Below are 24,262 nucleotides of genomic sequence, written 5' to 3' on the forward strand. Positions count from 1 at the left end.
TAAAACTGTGCTTATATAAACTGTAATCAATATGCCAAAAAAACAAAAACTGCAAATTTACTACAATAAAGCCATGGTTAATTTTCATAAGAGGTGTTTGATCAGGAATGGAGTGAAGCTCAGCATGAAAGTGGACTCTGTCTGCATTTTTAATTGATGAGTGGAAACTAATCAATTAAAAATGTCTACATTTTAAATTAATTTATATATAAACATTTCTACAAAACTCATTTTAAGCATTTAGATTAAATTGTTTATGATCATGAGCTATTTCAGATGTTCACATTTTTTACTGATAGATAGATAGATAGATAGATAGATAGGCAAATAAAGTTTTTATTCGAGAGTTATAAATGCTTTCTGATGGAAGCAGTAATTTGAGTGTATAATTGATTTGATTATTACTCTGGACTGATCATTTGAAAATGTATGCGGGGAGAGAGAGGAGCACATTTGACATTTGTAAGGCAGTCAAATGAACATTTATTTGAAGAATGCTTATCAAAGCAAAGACTTGATCTGATGGAAGAGGGTCCTGTTACTTGCTCGGGCTTAGTCAGAAAGAAAGAGAAATCGAGAGTCACCTTTATGATTGTTTTTCTAAAGAAAAGTATGTTAGACATGTCCGCACAACACTTGATACCCTACGAAGTGTCAAAACAAAAAACAAACAATTTGCAGTTACGAAAGAGCAACATTTTTATCTTGTGTACTTTTTTTTTACATCCCTGTCCACCCAACCTGACAATTTTGAATCGTAAGAAAATAAAGAAAAAGAAAATTAACATGCTTGTTTCCTATACATAGCAAGGCAAGAAAGAAAAGTAGGAAACGTAACATTCCTATGTTAAAAAAAACAAAAAAACATGGAAAATTAACTTCATTTATACAATTTCTATGACGTAATGCACAGACAATAAAAAAACCAAACAAACATACCCTTAAGCTCCATTCATAAGGATTCACCAGAACAATACAAGATCAAGATCAAAATTGCCACCCCGGCTGATTAGAACCGCGCTGTCAGTATTCACCATTGAAAGTACAATTATGTTTTTTTGACTACATTCCTGATTTGTGATGCATTCTCATCCAAAACCGATCATACTGTTAACCTACATAAAAACCAGCACTGCCCCCCTGCATAAATGGCACATAAATGCTGAAAATAAAAAAATTCACTTGAATGGGACGCGTCACAAAGCCGTGTCCCTAATGCACGTCTCACTTGAAGTACTCAAAGGCATTTATTGTCACATAATAATTCCACTTTGTTAACATCTAACTATTCCCTCACACACACACACACACACACACAAGAAAAATCAAATGTACAGTTCTAAGCTTTTATACAAAACCAGGAATGCAATGCCTCTGGTGTATAGTTAAGCATGAACAGAGAAAGCCCTTTTTACAACGTTTGTATTTTTTGTTTTTATTCAGCATCTGCGTCAGGCGCAACATATGCACTGAGCAGATCCAGAGGGATTTCATCTGTAGCAGAACGTCTGTGCTGGTAGAACCGGCCTGAGAAGCCAGTCCGTAACGTCTCACGCGGGCCGGTTCTTTTACAGCATTACGTTTCTAGGAGGTCCATAAGCAGCAACAGGTTCTGCTGGTTGATAAAAAAAAAAGCAGCGATTTGTGTCCTTTTCATGGCCCCACGAATGCGAAGTGCCTCTCCGAAACCTTTACACTGCTGCCGATGTACGCAATGTCCTTACGAAAAAAAAAAAAAACCGCATGGACAACACAAACAAAATACAGTTGGCTTAATAAACTAAAGTGGAGGTGGGAATTTACAGTTTCAATATAATACTAAACCAATAGAAATTTCATCTTGTGCGAAACAGCTCCATTCTTTAAAAAGGAGAAATAAAAAAAGTTTGCAATTCGTATAATGGAAACATTTGGGTTTTTAATTGCAATACTTGACGATCTGCACCATTTGAAACTGATATGAATTTTTCAACATATAGAAACACAAACTAGTCAGACAGAAGTTTAAATCAAAACATTTAATAAAGAGAAATAGCGTCAAAGCCTTGAAAAAAGGTTCTTAATAGAATGTTATCGTTCAAATTTGCTGAGGCAAATTTTTCATTCACGGTTATAAAATGTACATGATAGAGAATTCAAATCAAAGATAAAACACTTCAGAAATAATAATAATAATAATAAATGCCCCCTTCCATACGTTTAATCGGTAACATGAAATAACGCGACCCTTTTACTTGAGGAGGATGCCAAATATCAATACAAAGTGCATTAAAAGCAGCAGCATAAGAGGGGCGGTATGTGGGACAAACGGTGCAAACTGTAACCATTGTTTAATATTCCATTTGAGACCAGAAATCATGGGTCCGATAACACAGACCAGGAAATCCTTGAAATGCACAAAAAAAAAAAAAGGACGGAAGTGATGTTGAATGGGCGTTTGGCATTCCTCACAGTAAACATGGGCCTTTAACTGCTAGCACTGTTCAGCACCCGATATGTAGATGCGACCTTCACCTATAGGACACAAGCAGAGCACAACACTGTGGATATGGCAAACAAGTAAACAATCACAAACCCCACGTTCAGAATGGAGACCCCCGAAACCAGACCCGCACCTTTGAGTGACGCCCTAGCTTTAATAGCTGATTGCTATTAAATATTTTTGATTCATTTGTTGCTTCACTATTTTGCAGAAAAAAAGATTGCGCATTCATTTTAAAATGTCAAGCGCAGCAACATGTCCCGATAGCGAAGAGGAATGAATTTATTTTTAAAAAGGGAGCGATAAAATGATCAACAATAATGAAAAGGAATAAATTATACTTTTGTAAATTCAGCCTTTTTGTATTAAAAACGTCTTGGATAATAATGTTCAGACACAAACCACCCAACTGCACTGGATAGGCACAATTCTAGAATAACAATTAATAATAATAATAAAAAAGAAATACAATTTGTTCACTGCTTCCAAACAGGTCCTCTGTACAATAAAAATCTTTTGGTTGTGGGATGATAAGAAAAAAAGAAAAGTCTGGCAAAAATAAATAAAAATAAACTCGCATACAGTATGGCGGCAGCAGCAGCAAAAATTAACTTGTAAAAATGTTTTGTTTTTGCATACAACTGTTTCCTGGCGTCGAAACCCCTATAATGACTTTCAATAAATTGGCAAAATGATTGAAACATTTTAAGAGCGCCTCTTCAGAATCACTAATGTACATTAATTTTGGCAACTGAAGTCTAGACATTGTTTACTACGGGGGTAAAGGGGACCTAACTGGCTATGATTTCTCCATCGATTGGAACCCAGTTAAGCAGTTTCTTGTCCGAGATATAATGACGATGAAGGTAACGTCGCGTGTCGATACAGTTTCCTCTTTGTACAGTGTGTGAGTCGCCTCAGACCATGGCGCGGTAGGGACCCTGCATCTTGAGGAACTGGATGATGAAGGAAGGGCCTCCGGAGACAATCTGCGGCGGGAGGTGGCTGAGGGGGCAGTTCTCTATGCTCATGATGGACAGCTTACTGCAGAGCGCCAGCTCGAACGGCAGAGTGTGCAGGTTAAGGTTGTCGTTCAGGTACAGGTCCTCCAGGTTCTCCAGTGTACCTGTGGGTTGGAGAGAGAAAGGCTGTAAGCGAGTTGCGTATGAATCGGTGTGGCTCTGTGTGTTTGAGGGCAGTGGTGAGCTCATACCAATCTCCTCCGGTAGGTGCTGCAGCAGGTTCTCTCCCAAGCCCAGGTACGTCAGGTTGGTCAGGTGACCGATTCCTCTCGGCAAAGTGGTCAGCTGATTATTGGTCAACACAAGTTTCTGGAAATAAATTTGAGAAATGAGTTTCACACCAAACACTATAAAAGCATCCATTCAGTTTCCCCACACACAGGGCAATCCCAGAAATCACTGCAACAAGCAAAAAACAGGATGTATTATAAACATATTTGCATTGAAATAGGGGAAATTATATTTCAATGCTTTTGCATTCCCTAGCAATACTTTTGGTAGAGAATGAATACGCATTGAAGTAGAGACCTGCAGGGTCTGGCGCGGGACAACTCTCGGGGTGGGAAGAGACTTGTGCGTGTTGCTTGATGCGGGAGAATAAAATTATTCGCGGGACTCCCACAAAATAGAAATTATCTGAACATAAAATGTCTAAAACATATAAATTCTTATTTATCTGTTGCACAAAAGCAAAAGGAACTAATATTAACATTAAAATCATTAACATGTGCAAGCTAGGCAGAGTTTCTATTTATAACACGTTTAAAGGGTAGTGCAATGTAGCCAATCACAGACTCAGCTGTTGATTTCTGGAATGCAATGGCCAGTCAGAGGCGACTCACTGCAGTGCTGAAATTGTGTGCTCACAAATCGTCTCATTTTAATACACGAAGTGTAGACATTGTGAAAGATTCATTGTGTTATAACAGAGCTTTATAAGATCGCGATGAACTGAGATTTCAGCTGATAATAAAGGAATTGCTGCTCGCATTTTGCCATGCCTAACCATGCAGGAAGCAGCCCATGCTTTCTTTTCTGTTAAAAATAACAGTGGTTTGTGAATGTTGCTGCTTAACCTAAATAACAAATATTTTATTGGGAGTATTTATGCTGGGATGTTTTGGAGCTTAGGAGATGCTACAGAACCATTTCATGTAAATTTATTCGATGTAAAAAAAAAAATCTATATCGATTACTTTTATGCGGGCTTTTGCAGGCGGGAGCAGGACCAGAAAATATATATTTCTGCGGGAGCGGGACAGAAGCTTGTGGGAGCGGGACTGAAAAATCCATCCCGCGCAGGTCTCTACATTGAAGCATTTTCCCTTGAAACTTTGCTCTTAAAATATTCCTAAGAAACTTCACGTTCACGTTCCCCCAAGAAACTTTGCGTTTGATAGTAAAACATTTGCATTCTCCCATACAACTTTAGCATTCTCACATAAAACTCTTCCGCTCTCCCAAGAAACTTGCGTTTGGTCTTAAAATGTTTGCATTCCTAAGAAACTGCATTTGCTCAAACTATTTGCGTTCCCCCAGGAAATTTTCTGTTCACTCTTAAAACCTTTGCCTTCCTTACCTTACCTTAGCGATTTTAGCATTCACAAATAAAACTTTTGCGTTCCCCTAAGAAATTTAGCATTCGTCAGCGCCAGCAGCCTAGTGGGCAGTGTGCCGACATATAACGCTGTTGCTTTGTAGATGTCCCAAGTTTGAATCCCGGCTTGAGGACCTTTTTTGATCCCACCTCGGTTCCTGTCTACTCTATACTATCTTAATAAAGGCAAAATGGCAAAAATAAATCTTAAAAAAAGAAAGTTTGCATTCGCTCAAAACTTTAGCATTCTCACATGAAACATTTGTGTTGCCCTAAGAAACTTTGTTCGCTCTTGAAACCTTTGCGTTCTCTTGCAAAACTTACAGCCTAAGTTCCCCCCAAGAAACTTTTGCATCTTCCCAAGAAACTTTGTGCTTACTCATAAAAGTTTTACGTTTACTCACAAAACTTCCATGATGGAAATAATATGAGGTGGGAGGAAGAACTATATTTCAATGCATTTTTGAGCAAACACAAAGTTTCTCAGGGGAATGCAATACTTTTGCGAGAGAAATATAATTTCTTCTTCTATCTCATTTTCCCCATCCCCATGTCCCTTTTAGGTGTTCTGCACATACTGCAAATTATCATTACATTTTTGTGTGCAGAACATTTTTTGTTTATGAGTCTATCACTTTTAGTTAGCTTAGCAACAAAAAAAAAAGCTGACTATGTAGACAATTGTCCTACCTGCAGATCCTTAAGGTAGGCAATCTCATTCGGGAGGGACTCCAGTTTGTTCTCCTCCAGGTCAAGCTCTCGCAGTTTCCGTAAGTTTCCTATCCCATGAGGCAACTTCTTCAAAAGATTGTTGGACAATATGAGGACCTGAAGGAACCAAAGGTAAAATGATTAGCCAAAACATAGACCTAACCACATGACAAAAATGGGGTTGCTCTTATGAAACTGAGTGATGGTAAAATACAGAAGAGCATGTCACCTCTAAAGACACAAGTCCACAGATATCCTCTGGAATCTTGGTAAGCTGGTTTGTTGCCAGGTTCAGCTCTACCATACTGGTCCATGTCCCAAAATCCAGCGGAAGAGACGTTAACTGGTTGTCCTATAATCAGTTTCAAAAGAGGATGGTATGGTTTAATTCAAGATTTTTTTTATTTGTCACATACACAATTATACAAAGTATAACCAGCAGTGAAATGTAGGTTTACAATTCAACCACAACGATGCTAGGGTGCAGCTTATTGGTCCAGGTCAACCCTCTACCATATTCTGGTCTCTAGTTATGCGTCTCCTTCAGGTCAAGTTTGTTACCTACATATCTTCAACATTGATCGAGTAGATGCGGTCTCACCTTCATATTGAGCTTGCTGAGCACTTTGGCTCGGGAGAAGATGCCGAAAGGGATCTTGTTGATACGGTTGTGCTCCATGTTGAGTGAGTAGATGGTGGAGAACTGGGACGGGCCGCCCGCTGGGTAGGACTGGAAACAGTTTCGCGCCAGCGTCAGACTCGTCAGGTTCGCCAGACTGGAGAGAAGACCCTGAGGAGAAACAGAGAGGGACCAATATAATATTTTATAAAAAAGGACAAGGATAAATTATATAAAACTGCTAATTATTAAAAGCTGCAATGAGCTGAACCAAGGCTCACTTCTGGTAACACCGAGATGTTGTTGTTTTCAAGGTTGAGCTCCTCCAGCTCTCGGCACTTCGATAAAGATCGAGGGATCGCTGATAGACGGTTGTACCTCAGACCCAGACGGTTTATACTTGACAAGTTACCTGAAACAGCATGGTTTATGAACAGAATAGTTTATGGATGGGTTTTTCCAACTAGGGATGGGCAATATCTTATAGATTGCGATATACCATTAAAAATTCTCCCCACGATAAGAATTAGTCTTCCCGCGATAATAACGATAAAGTCTAGTTGTTGACATATTTCTGTGTGCGACAGTGCAGAGCAACATCGCGTGCAGAGCTTTTTCTACAATCTGGAACTGGTTTGGTCAGGGCTGTACAGTGCACAAAAAATTGGTCTGAGCCTTGAATAAATATACTACAGTAGCATGTGTGCGATAGTTTTGCATGTGCCAGTTTACAAACCTGTTGTCCAACAAAGATATCATTTATTGACATGCTTTTTCTACAAATTAGCATAACAACATAGTTGAGTGTTTGAAATAACTTCTTTTTGTGACCAGACGTCGTTTCATATTACAGAATGATAGTATTAGATACAGTGATAAAGGCTATGTCGATTAGCATTGCATTATAAATATACTTCCCTTATAAAAAAAAATACCCAAGATTGCTTGAAGAACACAGAAAAACCATATATTTTGTGCAATCGTATGTTTATTGTCTTCAAGTTTCATCAGTTAAAATTTCTCTATCTCCGTTGTCCGTTTTAGGGCTGCACGATTAAACGAATGCAATTGTCATGCACATCTGGTCAGTAAAGCCTCATCACCTGCTTTCAGATGGAGCAGCATTTACTACACAGAGCCATAGTTCTCTGACAAGCTACGCAAAAAATAGCAGACGATATAATTGTGCGATTATGAAATCAAAGAAATTCTCGATAATGACAGCTGTTTGCATAGCTTCTCAGTGAACTACGGCTCTGTGTAGTAAATGCTGCTCCATCTGTAAGCACGTGAAAACACCACATTTAATAACATGTTTGTACTCCAAACTCACTCCATAACGTCAGCCGAGTTTTTTAAATAAATCCTTCTGTGAGATGATGTGGCTTCTTACACAGAATAAGGCACGCAATATATTTCATAGTATTCCAAGCAGTGATAAAGGCTATGTCGATTAGCATTACATTTTAGATATACTTTATTATAATGAAAATTATTTCATTTCGATTTATTGTGCAGCCCTATTGCGTTTTATTCAGCTACAGCAATAACTGGATACCTTTGTCCATATTAGCGATTTCCTGGAGCGTCAATATCATCATATATTTTTTGAAATATCATCATATATTTTTAAGCCCATACCACCCATTCCTAGTGTAAACTGTTTAATTAATCTAATTTACATTGACATTTAAGCACACTTTCACCATTGATGAGATTATACATAATTATAAAGTACAACTGAACTCTCACCAAATGGCCAAAAGCAGAGCTGTATAGTAAAATGTTTTGTTTCCAACAATAAAGATTCCACCTTGAGTAGATCCTCACCTATAGTCTCAGGTAGGTCAAGAAGTTCGTTGTGCTGCAGGTCAAGGTTGGTGATCTGAGTGCAATTGCCGATCTCTTTAGGAAGGTGCTCCAGCTGGTTGTGGGCTACATCCAGCGTAATCAAATTACAGAGCTCACCTATAACACAAGCCGGCAGAGTCATCGCAAATGAACACTGAACTTTCATTCGCAAAATGATGCAAGAGATTTTGCGCAATGATACTCATGTTTAAATGAGATATGGTCAGATTTGTTAACCAATCAGAAGACTCTGAGGTTTGTTTTGCCTGTCAATCATTTTGAGGGATCCCAGAGCAGCCCATATATGGGAAGAAGGAAGTTAAAACAGTAATAAATGCAATCAATTATTTTAAATGCTACAAGTGAATTTAGACCAGGGCTGTAATTAATAACCAAAACTAAACCTATTAAAATAGTTTTTGAATAAATACAAGATTAATAAAACCAAAATTAAAATGACTAAAAAACTTTTAAAAATAGCAAAAGCACAAAAATGAATTCTAATTCAAATTTATAGCTAATTCAAAATGTAAATAAATACAACATTATATAAAAAAAAAATACTATAACAACACTGATTTAGGCATCACAATATTACAATGTATGAAAATGGATATTCATTTTGGGATTTGCAAAAAAATTACATTAAACTTAATAATAATATCAAATGTTAAATATGTAAAAATGTGTCCATTAGGATTATGTTAGATAATGACAAATGTAAAAATAGCGAAAATGAGCATGCACACGTGTATAGTGTACAATACAATATCCAATATTGACCGGTACTAAAAATATTTGTAAAATATGTAATGTATAGTGTAAAGTGAAACTTTTTCCCACAGACATAATGTACTTTTTTTAAAGGAATAGTCTTAAGCAGCAGCTCAAGATCTCACCGATCTCCGCGGGCAGCTGTTTAATCTTGTTCTCTCGGATGCTGAGCATGGTGAGTTTGGACAGATTCTTGATGTCCTTCTCCACGGTGGTGATCCGATTAAAGCGCAGGTAGAGCGTGGTGAGGGAGGTGACGCGGTAGACCACGGCCGGGATCTCCCGCAGCTTGTTGTGCCGCAGGTCAAGCATACGCAACTTCTTAAGGTTGTCCAGCGAGTCGGGCAGGCTGGTGAGAGAGTTCTCGCTGAGTGCCAGCGTCACCAGCCCCGACAGGCATCCCACCTCGGCCGGCAGGCTTTGCAGCTTGTTGCTGTACAGGTAGAGCTCAGTCAGCTGGGTCAGCTCCTTGATGGAAGAGGGCAATAGATGGATGGATCTCTTGGACAGGTCCAGGCGCATCGAGTTCTCCTCACGGCACTTGTTCAGCTCCTTGATGACCTCCGCATTGCTGGATTTTTTGCGCGTGCTAGGCGGCGGGTTGGGCCGCTTTATCGTGCTGTCCAAGGTGAAAGCCACCGCAGGCGAAGCGCCGCTCGTGTCTTTCTTCCCATCTTTGGCATCTTTCCCTTTGGTTTTGGATTTCCCTTCTGCTTTGGGTTCCCTCTCCTTAGAGTCTTTATCTTTGCCCAGAGTACTGCTCATGGCGAAAGCCCCGCTGCCCAATGGCACATGGGACCCTCAGTCTCTCACTCGCTTTCTCTCGCCCTAGTATTTTGTTCGCTATTCGAGGGTGTCGAACCAAAGGGAGGGGCGGTTATATCTGCGGGTGCTCATACATAACGGTGTTTCTTCACCAGCCTCGGTGGACCAAGCAGCCTGTACTCCTGCAGGGGTTAAAACTCCACCGGGATGATGCGTGTTTGTTGTAGTCTGTGTAGCGAGGAGGCCAGCAACCTCATGCTTGTTTGAACTGCACTCTTTCCCTCGGCTCGGCTAGAGCTGTTGTGCACAGACGGGTCGCCGGGATTCACATCCTTTGGCTGTTAAACAAAGCAAACGGTTTCGGTTAGAACACATAATGCCAGGACTTGACTTGCAGACAAAAGTTGCATTCAGATATCAGATGTGAGAAAGGTCATCGAGCCGCTAACTAATAAACACACAGTTCCTTCCTGTATGCTCGTACCACAAGCAATTTCAGGAAGAAGCGGCATCAGGCCGTCAATGGTCAGCCACTTCAGGCAATTAAGTGCAATTAAATCTTGAATCTCTTTCGGCGATGCATCAGATGATCCTTTACTGGAGGATTTGCGGGAACTTATTAACCACCCTGGAAGAAAAATTACACAGGGTGCTTTTACACTAAGAAAAGCTTGGGAGCGTTTCACTGATAAGAATGCGTTAGATCAGTGATGGGCAAACTCGGCCCTTCCAGGGCACTTTCCTGCAGAGATTTGATCCAACCCTGATAAAACTGGTTGGAGCTAAACTCTGAAGGAAAGTGGCCTGGAAGGGCCGAGTTTGCCCACCCCTGCGTTGGATCCATTTTGAGGATGTGGAAAAAAACAAGCTGTTTTTTTTTGTTTTTTAAATCAAAAGCATAACTGGACCTGTCTGATTCCAAAATAATACAGCTGGCTTTTATATTGTCATTGTACTAAAGCAAACTGTTTAAGTGATAGGTCAACCAAAAATGAAAAGTCATTATTCGTTGTTCTAATGGCATAATCTTTTTCATGACTCTAAATGAGAAATTTCTCTGCTAGTGCTTGTCTATATAATAGCAGTGAACAGTGACTTCAAGCTTTAAAGAAAACGGAGTAAAAAAAATAAAAAAAAATCTCAGAATGATCCCTTAATGACTTGTGCCATATTCTCTCAAATGTTCTGAAGGTATATGATTAAAACCAAAAACAATTTTGTTTTGTTTAAAAATAAATCAAAATTTAAATGCAATGTAATATGAAAATCCCAAATCCTGACTTTGGTCATTGGTCTTTCTGCTCATGAGCATAAGAAAAACACACAAGTGCATCATTTTGAGTATATCTGTACCCAAAAAACTATAGGCCTGTGTGTTCTTTTTTTTCTATAGATTGTATAGGATCATTCTGTGAAATGTTTGCATCTTTTTCTTCAAAATTAGAAGCTGGTTGCACTTTACTGCCATTATATGGACAAGGACAAGCAGGACTTCTTATTTTGTGGTTTACTATACTTTTTTTCCAGTAGTTTTTCACAGAATGGTTAGCGCCCCTGAGACCCGAGATTAAAAAAGCCCCGCACAACTGTTTACTTGCTTATAAAAAGACAAAGCAGCTTTGCATTGGGTTTCCCATCAATTACATGAACAGTAGCTTTACACCTTTACCTGTGAGACGCTTCATTAAATCACAAATGACATTCAACACCCAGTAATCCAATACAAAACCACAGGCAGCCCAAATCAGATACGCCTCAGCACTCTGCGAGATGCAAATGCAATGCATAAGCATGTGTTCCTCAGTCCTGTATTGTGAAATTCAAGTGTGTGTGCAGTTGAAGTGCTCGGCGTGCGTGTGCCTAGTCCAAGCCCAGATCAGAGCTGCAGAAAGGTTAATGCCACGGGGAATAATCCTTGGGAGTGCTCTTCAAAGCTCAGGCCTCCCGCAGGTCAGAAGACCTTTATGGACAAAGAGTCCAGCTAGTCTACAATAATAATAATAATAATAACAAAGCCATCCTGAATGTGTACATGAAGACTCGCATGTTAAAGGGGTCCTATTATGCTCTTTTACAAAGTCTTGATTTTGTTTTGGGGGTGTACTAGAACATGCTCTCATGCTCGGTGCTTCGAAAATCGCATTAGTTCGGCTCAATTAGTTCCGGGTTTGATGAAGGCCTGCCTTCCGAAAAACAAAATGTGTTGTGATTGGTTACAACACATTGATTGGTTGTCCCAGTGCATTTGATTGGCGAACAGCTTAGACCATTAGTCTCAAACTCAATTCCTGGAGGGCCACAGCTCTGTACAGTTTAGCTCCAACCCTAATCAAACACACCTGATCAAGCTAATTAAGCTCTTCAGGATCACTAGAAACTTCCAAGCAGGTGAGTTGGAGCTGGTTGGAGCTAAACTGTGCAGAGCTGCAGCCCTCCAGGAATTGAGTTTGAGAACACTGGCTAAGACGGTGTTTCAGTACTGCCCCGCCCCTTGCCAAAACAGCAAGTTCCATCTGCTCCGGGATGGCGTCAATATTGCATATAAATCTGAGATATATGCATATAAATTCAGCCCTAGAGAATATTGAACAAGAGGATCATGCAGAACCTTTGCACACACGGAGACTGCAAGACATATTAGAGTGGTAACGTTATTATTGTTGTTGTTTTTTTTACTAAATCAAGTTTTAGATAGGATGTCAACAACCGTTTAGAAATAACTGCATTTACTATGTACAGATAAGTGAAACGGTAATATGCATTATATTTATTGTTCTTTAATTCTAACATTAGAACATGAATTGCACGGAAACTGTTATACAATTGAATTTAATTCTATCATAGTCCAGTGTTTCCCACAGACTCAGGCTACACTCATTCTCTGCCAGTGGGCGAGCACTGTTGGAGTGGTAGAGATCGAGGTTTCCCCCGGTAATGCTGTACACAAAGCAGAGCTCCACTCACAAACGCTGCTTAATCAGACATTACATGCAAGATGAAATGAAAATGACATCCAAAATTTTCTGCAGACAGTCAGTTTCCTTCAGAAATACAGTAATATAAAAACACCCACACCGGGTTTTGATTTTGAAACATGCAGTGCTCAACCAAGCCTTCTCCCCACCCGCCAACCATTTGAATTTCAGTAGGCGGGATTTATTTGAATGATATTCTAATGGGCCGCTTTGTGATATCACAAAAGCTGTAGTTCAAACGAGCCGTTCGTTGTAGTTCTTGAAAAGGAAAATATCTCCCTTTGGAGTGGACTTTGAGATTTGTAACTTTGTAGATCTTTTTATGCCCAAACATACACACTGACTAAATTCAAAAAGTGAAAAAGCATAATAGGACCCCTTTAAGATGGCAGATGGCAAGTGCATCAAAATCCTGACATTAAAAGAACAGACCATCCAAAAATTTAATTTCCTTCGCCCCCGCAGACCATCCGAGATGTAGATGAGTTTGTTTCTTCATGGGAACAGATTTGGAGAAATGTAGCATCACCAGTGGATCCTCTGCAGTGAATGGGTACCGCCAAAAGGAGAGCCCAAACAGCTAATAAAAACATCACAATAATCCACAAGCAATCCACACCACACCAGTCCATCAATTAACATCTTGTGAAGTGAAAAGATGCGTGTTTTTAAGAAACAAGATTATTATTAAGACATTTTTAACTTCAAACCATTGCTTCCAGCTAAAATATGTATAAAATAATAAGTCCACAATCCAAAATATTGCTTTCTCCAGTGAAGTTGTGGCTCAGGAAAGAAATCTGCACAGATTAAGCACAATTTACAAGCCAAACACAGCCAGAAACAGGTGGATTTTGATATGAGAGGACAACAGGGGATGAATTTATGGATTATGAACTACACATTATGGATATTTTGGCCAGAAGTGACAGTTTTACTTTAAAATGCTTTAACAATTAATTTTTTTTTTTTTTACAAATGCGCAGCTTTTCAATTCACAAGACATTAATTGATGGACTGGAGTGGTGTGGATTATTGTGGTGTATTTATCAGCCGTTTGAACCCTCATTCTGACGGCACCCATTCACTACAGAGGATCCATAAGTGAGCAAGTGATGTATGCTACATTTCTCCAAATCTGTTTTGATGAAGAAAAACTCATCTGCATCTTGGATGGTCTGGGTGTAAGTACACTTTCAGCAAATTTTCATTTTTGGGTAAACTATTCCTTTAAGAACAAGCAATTTGTCAAACATTAACTGACCTCCACTACCACTGAATGTGTAACGGAGTTTACCTGCAGCTTAGACAAAATAACTTTTAGTTTCATGACCTTTCACATACTAATCTTGGTTACATCTTGAGGTAAGCAGAGTGCAAAAGTGAACTGCTGCAGTTTCTGCTGATCTGCGTCTCTATACGCAGTCAAAAAATGCTTTGTTTGCATTGTAAACAGGTCACTTCGTCAGCCACTTTGATGCCTTTGATTCATAACAGGATCTGTATGTTTCCACTGTCAACTTTAGATGCTGACACTCTTAAACCGGGACAACTCCTTTAAATTAGATGCAGGTAAGCCCACACGACTTCAGATAAGCTCCCTATAAATCCCAAAGTTGTGATATTTCGCAGTTCTGAGTGAGCCACTGGTTTCACAGAACAAGTCTGCCATGAGGGATGAGTAAAACAAACATTTGCAGATCAATATTTAAACGTACACAGAACTGAACACAGAAGAAAAGAAAAAAAAAAACACTTTATAGGCTTTTAAAACGTGGGCTATGGTAAATGGTCACTTTCTAACAGGGATGGGCACAAGCACTCAGAAGTGACAGCAATGATTGATCATGAAAGTACATTAAGCGTGTGACTATTTCAGCTTTTCAAAAGTTCATATCAATTGAAAATCAGTCACAAGCAAACACAAATGTGTCAAAAAAGCTAATTTTGTTCCACATGTGGTGCAAGATCCTGAAAGAAAGCATAAAAATGTGATGTGACAGCCAAACACATCCATCTGACATAAAAAATGGATGTATATATACAGATGCAAACAACAATTGTGAAAAAACCCCATACTACTCAGTAGTGTTGCCACGATACTGGAATTTCTAACTTCGATACGATACCTTGAAAAATATTGATACTCGATACCATTTTCGATACCACGGAGAAAAAAACTGCCACAATATTAAGGGGGTAATTTTTTTAATTTAAAGATAAATGTAACAAGTCGAGAACATGCGGTATATTTTACCTGAACAAAAAAATGTCTTGAGGTACTGCATTTGTTGATTTATTTATTAATCTTAGTTAAATGTTAATTGAAACTAACGTTTACTAATACATGTACTAATTAAAATCCAAAGTTCTATTTGTTGATATTCTCATTTGCTTCATAACCAAAATATTTCCAGATATAGGGCCCTATGAAATCCGTTTTATTTTTCCCCAAATTCCGTTAAAAAAATTTCTACATTAAATTTTTTTCCATTTTAATTTTTCTGGATTCCGTTTTTTTCCGTTTGAATTTTTCTGGACTCTTTTTTTTTAATGGTCAAATTAAATGCTATTAATCTAAAAGCATGTCTAATTCATTAAAATCATGAAAATTATACAATTTAACATTTAATTTATTAAAAGTGTAACAAAAATGACACGTTTAGGGCTGTATGAAATGTTTTATTTTTTTCTCACCTTATGTTTTATTGTTACCAAATTCTGTGTTTTAGCATGTCTATTATTTGAATGCATACAAACAATTTTTATTTATTCTTACAGTAGCCTTATGAAATGTTTTCCCCCTCAGAAATTCTGTGTTGTGTATTTAAATTTTACTGGATATCAGATGAAGGCATAAAACAATTTTAATTCATTTATATTTGAATTGATGAAAATTAAACATTTACATTTTTGGCAAATGAAGGGGATTTACTATTAAAATTTAAATATTTTGTGATTATTTCTTTAAAAAAATTAACAGTAGTAGTAAGTAGTAGTATTATGTACATTCTACTAAATAATAGTAATATAGTCTATTTCTGGCACACAGTCTTTAATAGGCTAAGTTAAACCGAACTTTTATTTTGACGGGTTGCCGGGAATACTTTTAAAGTTCTGTGTGTGTATGATATGACGCTAGTTTTACTCAAATGAAATGGTAACATGCTCGTAAAGTGCCTTTCAGATCAGTTCTGGAGATATTGTTGATGTATTTATGTCTTCATTGAGACGGCAGACGCTGAAATCACCGCGAGCGCCACATTAGTAAACACAACCGCACGTGCAGCACATTCACACGGAGACGCGCAGAACATGCAGGATTCATATTTAAATCGACTTTTGCAGCTTAATATTTACAGATACTAGTCCACATCGTGATTTGATTTAAGTGTAATGACCTACTTTTGATTAATTCATCCAAACTTTGACAAATTCCGTGACATTCCGCGTTAAACTGTAAATTCCGTTTTTATGACTGGATTCCGTGCGCGTTCTCTGCATCGCGGAGATCATAGATCCCTACAGATAGCGCTCCTGCTGTGTTCTTCAACAACCAGAGCAGTCATCTTTCTATTCACTTCACTTTTGCTATTTAACCAGAGCGAAGGAGACGAGTGCGGTCACTTGTGGTGCTTGTGCACGCGCCTTTGGAGAGAAGTGAAAGTGACAGCTCGGCTAGTATCGGTGTATCGATACTTCGGGAAATTAATATTGGTACCGTTCAGATATTTCAGTATCGATATTTATCGAAATATCGATATTTTTGACAACACTACTACTCAGCAGATTCACATGTGGTGTACATGAATAAATACACACATGCATACATACTAACTTTTATTTGTTATGGTTTCCTTTTTCGCAATATGCCTGTTTTAGCTGTTCTTTATTTTCAGTTAAATTTAACAATCAAAATGTAACCAAATATATATTTTTGGTAATTACTCAAGAGTTCTTTATACATCAGTTATGAGTTTGCGGTCTAGATTTTAGAACTGCAAGTAATGATTATTTTGATTTTGACTGATTAATCTGTTGATTATGTCTTCAAATTATTGATTAGTCAAATGTTTAAACATTTTATTGTCAGTATTCTCTTAAAAATAAGAAAATGTGTTATTCCACATCACGTCCAAAGTTGTTCTCCAAACAACGTGCAAACTGAAGACTATGAAAGCAAACATGTAGGCTATGATATACATTATGTGTGAAAACGAGTTAAAATCTCATGAGAAAAAAAAAACACCTAAACCTAACCTTGAGTGTAAGCAGATCTCACGAAAACGTACAAATTCATATGAATGTCAAAATGTAAAATAGTTACATTTTACAATAGATCTTGTAAACAATTTTTCAGAATAAAAACAAACAAAAAAAAACGTAGGATGGGGACTTTGTTCAATGCATCAGTTGTTGATTGGATGCTGAGATGTGGGCGTGGCACTTTAAATGGACTAAGTGATTGGACAAATCCTGCATACATCACCAGAAAGACGACTGACATTTTCACCGGAAGGTCACCAGAAAACTTCAAAAATGCATGCATGCATAACTCACAATTAGATCTATAAACTAATTACACTTATATATAAAAAAGATGGTGAATTTGCATTCCATGACAACTGAAGGACAACGTACTTTTAAAAAAAGGGCTGTAAATGGATTATTCCCCCCTAAAGATTTCTTTATAAAAATCACTAAAAGAATTGTTAAGTGGAATCGGAACAGTTCAATTACAAAAGTACCAAACCACATTCTGTAATAGAAGGTTATGTCTAGATTGGTGCCTACATAAAAGACAAACCAAGCCTATAATATTGATCATCATCAGCCATAATATAATTATCAGCTATTAGGCAGTGCATCTCCAATAAAACATCCACAGCACAGGAAATAAAACAGGATAGTTAATATGCAGAAAACCGAAGCGATTCTGGATGTGTGTGGTGGGCAGCACTGTAAGGCAGGGGTCATCCTGCACAACTTTCTCCTAATCTTACATCCGACTGCAGGAAAAAATACATCTTTCTTACCACGCTTCGAAAACACTTACATCAGCTTGCAGAGATGATGCATCTGATATTTATGAAACAGTTCCCCAAATGCACACAAATCCCATCAAGACAAACGCAAACGCCTCTTGTTTTTTAACATTGCATTGATGTATGCAATACTGGAATGTTGCATAAAGTCTATTTTAACACCCAAAAGTTCATGGTTTTGCTAAATATGACTCTCATGCTCAGCACGACTAGGATGTTGGCTTTAAAACAAGGCCAAGCAACCCACAGAATGCTTTCTAACAGATGCACTTCTACACACACAAGCATAAAGTCGAATAAGATTTTACTGACATTTCAGCAAAATTTCTTCAAATTAAAGACTATTCTTCACTCTGAAGCGGATTTAAAATTATTTGTGCCTTGCTATTCAATGTTAGTCTTTCTGAGAAACTGACAGCACACTGACACATTATCAATAAAACCATAACAACGACAACAAAAGCTTTGTTAAAACATATAACTTCCTGTGAACATTTCTGAATGTAGATTGAGGGCCTAAATGTCTCTCTACACATCAACGGGTCAGCAAAAGCTGCAAACGTCTAGTTTAGTTTACAAACAGACCCGATTATTAACCTGAAGCACATTTACAAGCATAATAAAACGTTTAAATATGGTAAGCAATAAAAATCAGTATTATCTGATGTGTGTGAGGAGGCTCAGAGTGCCAAGCGTCTGTTTTGGTACGGCTAACTAGCTAACCATTTCTTGCTATTAAACCACAGAGACCCACACAACTGTCATTAATGTCGACTTACATTATATTGGTGACTAAAGAAATAAATAACGAAAATAGTGCATTTGCCGCGTCGTGATGTATGACGGCACATACGGACAGCTTGAAAGCTGGCGAAGGAAATCTCTCTGCTAGCATTAGCCACCCTTCAGCTGCGGCTAGCAGCATTAGCCCTGCACGAGCTTACGCAAATATAACAGCACAAAACACAAATGTCACCTCACACTTCTCACCAAACGCGTACATTTGGGAATAAGCGGTCTCATCCTGACGAAAAGCGATTCGGTTCCCATTGCTGAGGGTGTAAATGTTCGTTCTTCTCTTCAGACAGGCCCTCTGTGAAAACAAACTGTCATCCGCCAAACGGCGCTCGGAGCGGGAAGAGCAGCTCAATCCGCAGCGCGTGCGTGATGGAAAGCCCGACTCGTTCGCGCGATTCGGTTCTTTCGAACGCTTCGTTTTAAACAATCGGTTCAAAGAGTCAGAATCAGCAAGTCGGCATATAGCTGCGTCCCAAATGGCACACTATGCACTTATACACTATATTATATACTAATATATATATATATATATATATATATATATATATATATATACTATAGCTGGGTTCCTGTGTTTCCTCCCGCATGAGGAGGAATCAGGTGAGTGTTACACTACACACCCAGACCCCGCCCCTTGCCGTTACAGGCCCCAGGCCCCCTGTGTTCCACCTCTCTGCCCCTCAGCAGGTACGTCGGTGGCCCCGCTGGCAAGGTCTCTCAGAGCCTGGCTAGCGCTCCCCAGTCCGTCTCGGTGGCTCCTACGCGATTCAGTTCTCCTGGTATCCCCCCAAGTTCAGGGGCATGCGGTTCACTTCAGTCAAGGCCGTCGATGCCCGTCTATACTACACTATATTATGCACTAGGTACTCAACCATGTTGTGCATGAATTATATAAGGATATTTTTTGTCATTTATAGTTGGAGTCTGATAGCCCCCCTCCTTCGTTACGTAATTAAAGCTGTGACAATTGAGTGCAGTGTCCAGCATTCCCCACTTCGTTTATTTCGGTTATTTAAGTCAAAGTTCCTTTCAAGGAAAGTCTGTTCACTCGGCGGACATATTTGTAATGCCTCCGGGCAGCTCAAACAAGACCAAGTCCTATCTAAATGAATCCTGAAATCTCAAAAACTGCTTGCTGAAGTCAATTAAATTGCATATTTCAAATCAGCAACAAAATCTCAAATGAACTGCCCCATGAATGTTGTTTCTTATACTCAAATAGCAACCTGAAAAAAACAGCATTACAAATCTTATTTGCGCAGTTATAATGCACTTATTACTGCGCATGCACATTGTCTGGTCTAGCATCAGGTTTCTATGGGAACCAGAGCTTCTAAACAAAGTCTCTTTAAGATATTATTTTAAGGTATTCTATAGTTTTTGTACTAAAGGCCGCTGCAGTGATGCAATGGCTTTACCAATCAGCGATTGGCTATTTCATATAGAAGGCAGGACTAATCCGCCATATTGCAGTTTCTCCCATTCATAAGTATAGTTGTGAACCATCTTTGTATTTCTATAGTCTTTGTTTTAAGTGCATTATTTGGGTATTTAAAGTGCACTTTTTCCTTTTGGAAATTTTCAGGTGTACACTACTCGGACTATTTATACTACAAAATGTACAACGCCGTCTCTCATCGTGTCACTGGTTAACCTCTGGTCTGCCTGTGTGCGTTCATGTGTTTTGGAGGAGGCGTGGCTTTGGAGAGTGGGATCTTATGCTTTCAAAGCATTGCTAGCCTCTCCAAAATTGTTCGTTAATTGCCATTTTAAGAAAACGTACATACTCTCTTTTGCCTTTTTAAGAAAGCTTTTTATTTATTCTTTTTGTGGCCTAGTTTTCGTGCAAAGGATGTGTGGACCTCATCAAGTGAGCACCACCGACAGAAATGGTCAAGCGCACATGGAAAAACACGATATTCTCCATTAATTTTAACCAATTAAAAAATCGATACAACATTCTTCTTATTTTAATAGTTTGAGGCAGTTTCTATGGCGTTAATGACAAATGTCCAGAGTGCATTGTAATGTGAGGGCGCATCTAAATAGTCGAGCACAAATCTCTTCACTCTTCACTCTCACACAAAACAAACGCGCTTTCTCTCGCTTATTTGTGCGCGTTCAGAAACATAAATAAGCGCATATGACAACGGATGTAAATCAGTATTTACATAGCATAACTGTAGTAAATGTGTCTGTCTCACACGTGTCCCGCAAAATCACATCTGCTGTCTCGCAACAGATCTATTGCCAGGTGGTCGCCCTATACATGGTATTAGTGAATTAATAAAAATAATAATAATAAAAAAAAAACATTCAAACGTTTCGCAAAGAAATGTTACAGATTTATACAAATGTAAAATCTTAAATGTATAAAAATAATTATCTTTTTGGGAAACCCTTTATTTAAAACAAATATTTGTGGAAAAATTTTTATACATTATAAATTACAGTAATATGATTTTTTTATAATTTGTTGAGTGTAATAATAACAATATCTACAGTATGTAAATATTATTGAAACTTTAAAACTGATAAAAAAGTAAATGTTTTTAAAGTTAAACATGCAAATGTGCCATTAAATTATTGAAATATTTACTTAAAATCTCAGGGGGTACTTCAAGTAAATAATTTAGGTCAAAGGGGTTCGGCTGACAAAAAAGTTTGAAAACCGCTGTGTTACAGTAAGAAGTACAGTCTGTCGCTACTTCTGTATTTATCGTGACTTTTAGTCATTGAGAAATTGCATCCTCAAGTAGTCCATGATGTCCCAGCGCACCATATTGCATACTCTACAAAGTTCATATAAAGCTATATGTGGGCATATTTTGCTTTTTATTTATTTTTGATTTTTTTTTCAAATTTCAAAATGACCTATTTTACTTTTCAGTCAAATTTCCAGGTTCACACCAGGTCCTGTTGTAAGATAAATTAATTAGATATAGGTTACAATTTTGAAGTAAAATGTAAAGTATTAATGCTACATATTTTATTAGTGCGTCGGTGAGTAGTATGTATTTTGTAAAATGTGTGCTACTGCTAATTAAAAGCAACACAATTGTTGAACTGTGTCATATGTTGCATACAGACTACTGACTGAACAGATATTTAAAATATTTATTTTCCTTATATGTCGTAAAAATACCATGACACTAGCACAATATAATACAACTAGTTTTCCCCGGGCGCTGCCCACTGCTCCGGGTGAATGTTCACTACTGTGTGTGTACACTTGGATGGGTTCAATGCAGAGTACAAATTCAGAGTATGGGTCTCCATACTTGGCCACACTCCACTTCCCTAGAATTTAATTTCGAAGTGCAAAATATTGAAAATCTAATTGTTTTAAATAAAAGCTCAGTAAAAAAAGGTCACTTGCATTTTTACAACAAGTGTGTTGCAGTGGGTATTTGCACTCAAACCCGCTCGAATGACTCGTTTAAGCCAATTCGTAAACAAATCGATTCGTTTTCGTCAAGCGGTTAAATCAATTCACTGAGAAGATCCGATTCAAAAGAACGACTCATTCGCGAGTCGCCGCGCCAGCGCTACTGTCTTAGAAAGATATTTTTATTTTCATTTTACTTTTATTTTTATTTTACTTTTTTTGTTACCATTTCTGCATTCACTTCCACTGATTTATTTATTGTATTTTTTTTTTTATAAATATTTGTGAGCTATAAGTATTGTATACGCTTTCGCAATATTGTAACTGGTAACAATCGTGCCAATGAAGACTCTATGACCATTTTGGGACAAATCACTCTTTGGTTTACTGTACAGACGCATTCCACCTTTCTTTTATTCCCTCTCTCTCTCTCTCTCTCTCTCTCTCGTTCTTTTCGCAAGCCTACGGAATATGTTAAAAAAGAAAATAAAAGAAAACCCATTCTATACACACACACACACACACACACATATAAAGCAGCGGCCATTCCGGGACTGAACAAAAGAGCGCATTCAGACCCGCAGCGCGCGGACCGCGCCGCGACGATCGCGCCTGGCCGCCGCACGCGGGCGTTCATCGCGCCGATCATCAACGCCGCACCGCGGAAGGTGCGATCCGGAGCCGCGTCGAGCCGAGAAAGCGCTTTACCTTCAGAGGTGTGACTCCGCCGCCGTCCTCCTTGTTTCCAGCAGCTCGCGCTCCCCTCCCCAGCGCGCGTCACTGACGCGTCACGCCGGAGCTCCGCGTTACTTCTGTTTTGGAAATATCGCAGCGATGATGACAGACGCAATAAAGTGCCCTGGGAGGGATCAGGGGGGACGAAAGTGTCACAAGTGAAGCCATGAAATAGAGAAATGTACTTTAATCTCGTAAAAATACCATCACACAATATAATAAAACTAGTAATAATACAAAAGTCCAACTATTATTCTCTTTTGATTACAGAGTGTAAAATTACCAATAGCCTACATCTTAAAAACTAACAATAAAATAAGAATAATAAACATAATTTTATATTAATAATAATAATTTTGGAGTGAAATATAACCCAGATGTGTTCAAAACCAATAATAAATAAATAACAATAATAGTAATATAATAATAATAGTCTAGAAGTATGCATATTTTATGTAAAATAACATGTCTAATAATTCTCTCTTAATTCTGGAGTGAAAAATGACCAATAAATGTTAAAAACTAATAACTAAAATAATAATTTTGGAGTGAAATATAACTAAAATGTGTTCAAAACCAATAATAAAATAATAATAATAAGAAGAAATTAATAATAGAGTAGATTTTGTGAAACAAACTATAATTCTTCTGCAAACATTTCCTCAGCAAATTCAGACAGCCATAGGTTTGACTTTTAGACGGCTCGCTTTATGACTATCTATTGATTATATTATATTATAATAAACCATGTTAGCATCCACCGTTGTCTGCGCACAGCGCGCCGGAAGAGCTCGTGCGAGGAGAACACGCTGAACCGGAAGTGCGTAGAACACCAGCTGAAGAGATAAACGGTAAATCCACGACGCGAAGAATACTTTATGCTTTTAATGTTAATCTACAGAGCACTATCTTTATAAATGTTAAAAAGTCGGTTAAGAGCATTAACGCTTGCCTGTCGTTAGTCGACAAGCTAATAGAAATCCGTCCACTTGACGCTCCTTTAATATAAAGTTGATCTCTCATTCCACCTGTAGTATATTTCTTAAGATTATGTGTATGAATTCAGATTTATGCGTGTATATGGTGTTTTATATGTGACTAATAATACATGATAGCTTTGATTTTATTGCTTTTCATATATATATGTGCTTAATTGATTTGCATTACATTACCAGGTTCCTCACTGAAGCACAATGCCTGAAGTGAAGTCAATGTTTAGAGAGGTTCTGCCTAAACAAGGTGAGTTTTTCCACTGCTGTTGTTGTTTTGTTCAGCAGACTTGCAGTGCACAGCTTTCAAAATCTCACCTCGTCAAAGACGCCCACGTGACAACCAAAACAACCGCAGCACTGGCTCCAAAGCTCAGCTTTAGTCCGGATCACTCAGCGCATGAGGGTTGTGTTTTATCTGTGCAGGTCAGCTTTCCATGGAGGACGTTCCCACCATGGTCCTGTGCAAACCCAAACTCCTCCCTCTGAAGTCTGTGACGCTGGAGAAACT

At 38.2% G+C, this 24,262-nt stretch overlaps 1 protein-coding gene across 2 annotated transcripts; it reads right to left on the reverse strand.

Moving 5' to 3' along the window:
• Window positions 1–465: 465 nt before the first annotated feature.
• On the reverse strand, window positions 466–22,841 carry LOC306875418 (leucine-rich repeat protein SHOC-2-like). Of its 2 annotated transcripts, none has more exons than XM_079425951.1 (9): window positions 22,736–22,841; window positions 9,182–10,159; window positions 8,262–8,399; window positions 6,713–6,843; window positions 6,414–6,602; window positions 6,042–6,164; window positions 5,792–5,929; window positions 3,696–3,813; window positions 466–3,608 (listed from the first exon to the last, which is right to left on the reverse strand). In XM_079425951.1, the coding sequence occupies exons 2-9, from the start codon at window positions 9,819–9,821 to the stop codon at window positions 3,400–3,402; spliced, it is 1,686 nt and encodes a 561-aa protein (XP_079282077.1). In that variant the 5' UTR covers window positions 9,822–10,159; window positions 22,736–22,841; the 3' UTR covers window positions 466–3,399. The 2 variants fall into 2 exon arrangements, with proteins under 2 accessions (XP_079282077.1, XP_079282078.1); XM_079425952.1 differs by lacking the exon at window positions 22,736–22,841 and adding an exon at window positions 18,843–19,032 and having other exon boundaries at window positions 472–3,608.
• Window positions 22,842–24,262: the final 1,421 nt, after the last annotated feature.

This window comes from Barbus barbus (genome assembly GCF_936440315.1).
Source record: "Barbus barbus genome assembly, chromosome: 9".
NCBI classification, from domain to species: Eukaryota; Metazoa; Chordata; class Actinopteri; order Cypriniformes; family Cyprinidae; genus Barbus; species Barbus barbus.